The sequence below is a fragment of the Limulus polyphemus genome, unplaced genomic scaffold, assembly GCF_000517525.1.
Source record: "Limulus polyphemus unplaced genomic scaffold, Limulus_polyphemus-2.1.2 Scaffold575, whole genome shotgun sequence".
NCBI lineage: Eukaryota > Metazoa > Arthropoda > Merostomata > Xiphosura > Limulidae > Limulus > Limulus polyphemus.
The window spans coordinates 60,020-62,817 of record NW_013666185.1 but is presented as its reverse complement, the minus strand read 5'-3'; the positions used below and the strand labels follow the sequence as shown (position 1 = coordinate 62,817).

General features: G+C 29.8%; 1 protein-coding gene across 2 annotated transcripts in view; it reads right to left on the bottom strand.

Annotated features, from left to right (window-relative positions):
- The window catches only part of LOC106459209 (chromobox protein homolog 1-like), a 31,072-nt gene that overhangs the window by 12,742 nt on the left and 15,532 nt on the right, over positions 1-2,798 (bottom strand). For both annotated transcript variants that reach the window (XM_013918816.2, XM_022385641.1), the window contains one exon: positions 894-1,059. In XM_013918816.2, coding sequence (XP_013774270.1) covers positions 894-1,059 — 166 coding nt within the window. The remainder of the gene's footprint in view (positions 1-893; positions 1,060-2,798) is intronic.

Genomic DNA, 2,798 nt, shown 5'->3' with positions numbered 1-2,798 from the left:
TGGGGGGGTGGGGGGGGGGGCTTTGAAGCCTGCAGCAAAGCATGTGTATTTTATGCCATTATCTATAAAGAACAGTAGATTTATCAAACCAACTCACTCTTGAAAAAAGAAACAACTGCTTGTTACTCCTCTTACCTGTTAGATATTAGTGTACTTCAATACACCAATTCCTTATTTGACCAAGCTGCAACCCTAACAAATTTATCCATTTCCAATGATCTGATATGTAATATTTTTGTTAAATTTTCAATATATCTTATATTTCTCTACCAATGGAATACAAGTGATAGAGGAATGACCATCATCACTTAACTGCTAATGTAGCTTTAGAAAAGGAACCCAATAATACGAGTATTTTTGGAAAGTGGACTGTCACTGATCACAAGTAAATTTCCAAAAGCATTCAGGTTATTTGGTTTCTTTTCTGATCCTAAATTATTTGTCTGTTAATCCTGCATGTTTATAAATTTCATAACTACTAGTGATATTTTTCACTAATTCAAAGTAATTTGGAAACAACTGCTTAAAATACTGAACCTAACATCTGATGAAAAGTCATCTTCCAAATGCACATCGACTGCTAAACTTACCAAATTTCTTTATTACCTGAATTAACATTACATTGGAAATAAAAAGGATCTTTTTAACACTAACATACTCAAAAGACCTGCAAGATGCTTACTTCTAATCTGAGCTTTCTATTGGCATTACCTTCTTTATAAGCATACATTTCAATACTGTTCAATATTTTTCTAAGAACCCACCAGTGAAAGCAATGTATGTAAACTATCTAAAATCTGTTAAGTTTTTAACATCTAATGACAGGACTATAATAATTTAAAACTTATGGTGAACATCCTGAAACATAAATATAAAAGAATTACTTTCCTTACTTCAGTCTTTCTTTTCTTTTTTTGGGTTGAATTATCCGAGTCACTTTCATTCTTTTTCTTTTTGCCATCACTCTGTTCTGCATCAGTATTTTTTCTTGAATTCTCATATTCTGCTATGAGGTCTGGACAATCAAGATGTTCTTCAGGTTCCCACGTATTTTCAGAACTGTTTTGCAAAATATTAAAAATTCATTTAAGAAACTAAATATTTAAAAATAATTTCACAATCAACCTATGGGAATTGTAAATTAATAACAGTTGTCCAAAGCACAAAAATATTAATTTGAAAATTGCTTCATTATCACTGTGCTCTAAACTGAATTATAACTAATGTTATTAATAAGATTTTCTTTTTTCAATTTCAGTGGTATTATATTTTGAAAGTTACTAAAATATTACATTTCAACAACTTTCTTAATCCTTTTGTTTTAATACAATAATGGTAACAATGTATAGTAAAACCAATTTCCTTAAGCCATTTATGAATAGGCATAAACCGGATATTCGATTAAATACCAAAAACTTTACTGAAAATTATGTTTTACTGGAATCAGTGTGGAAACTCTGTTCAAAGTATGCCCATGTGGTATTCTCAGATGCTATTATTTCTCCAAAGACATGCTTTCTTTGTTTATTTCTACTTTGCTAGTACTTCACTTGGGCTAGTATGACAGATTCATCTTGAAAGAAAGTTGACAAGCTGTTCACTGATTTAGTAGAGGTGAACATTTACCTGTCTACACAGGTTTTCACTGACATTTAAATGTGTCTGATGTTTATTTCTCATTCAACTTAAAATTTTGTCATGTTATCAACTACCAAATGTTCTTTTATTTCTAAACTGAATCTGCTGTTATTTGTAGGTTTTCCTGTCTGATACTTATCAGGAAATCAGTTTTACCTGAAAATACTAAACTAAAAGACCATAGTATTATATATATAATTATATAGTGCTATTACTCTCAGAATACGTGTACAACTTACATAAATTTTGGTCACTCATATCAAAACAAAGGAGATTATACCCTCAAAACATCATTCAAAATGCCAGTGGAAAATGTCTATTTACTTTCACACATAGTATGTTCAACTATTTAATTTTTTTTTTAATTAAGTAGATTGAAACTTCAAAACAGCAACAAGTACCAAAATTATTCATACTTATAACACCTCAGAAGGATTTTTATTATACTTTTTCTAATCTTAAAGCTTTCCAAAATATAGAAGTATTGAAAGTGACTTTTTCACATGATAAAGGCTGGAATTTCAGGTACGTTCATATGGAATCAGGACATTAAAATCCATTATAGAGTAGACAATTTGTTTAAATGGGCTTGTTCTAATCATTAATTAAGATAAAAGAACAGTTAATCACTAAAACAACATGTTTGGAAACCAGGTTCATTTTAATTCCAGTGGTCAAGATGACAATGAATGCAAGTTACTGTATACTGATTTGCTCAAAATGAGGAAGCATTTCTTCTATTCTGTTCATCACCATCAGTTAACATGTATATGATCCCAAAGATCATATTTTGATAATGCTTTCATGTGCCAACATCCCTCAGTAAATTGTTTATTATTATTATTATTTACAAATAATGTAATATTGAGGTTAACTCTCACAGCACAGGCTCAGTCCCTGGGACCGACCTCGTAACCATTTTGTGCTTATAATTTTCATGCTACAACTTTTAAAATAGTAAGCACATGTTAACAAAATTTGGCAAATTATCAATAAACATTACAATGCTTTCATATGCAAAATACCAAATTTTTTTAAGCTTAACGTTTGTAAAGCAATGTTTTCTCGTGCTTTTTTTTTTTTCTTTTCGCATGTTGCCTATCCAACATGCAAAGTAATTTTCATTTTAAGATTAAAAATGCTTTTATGCATTAGAAAAT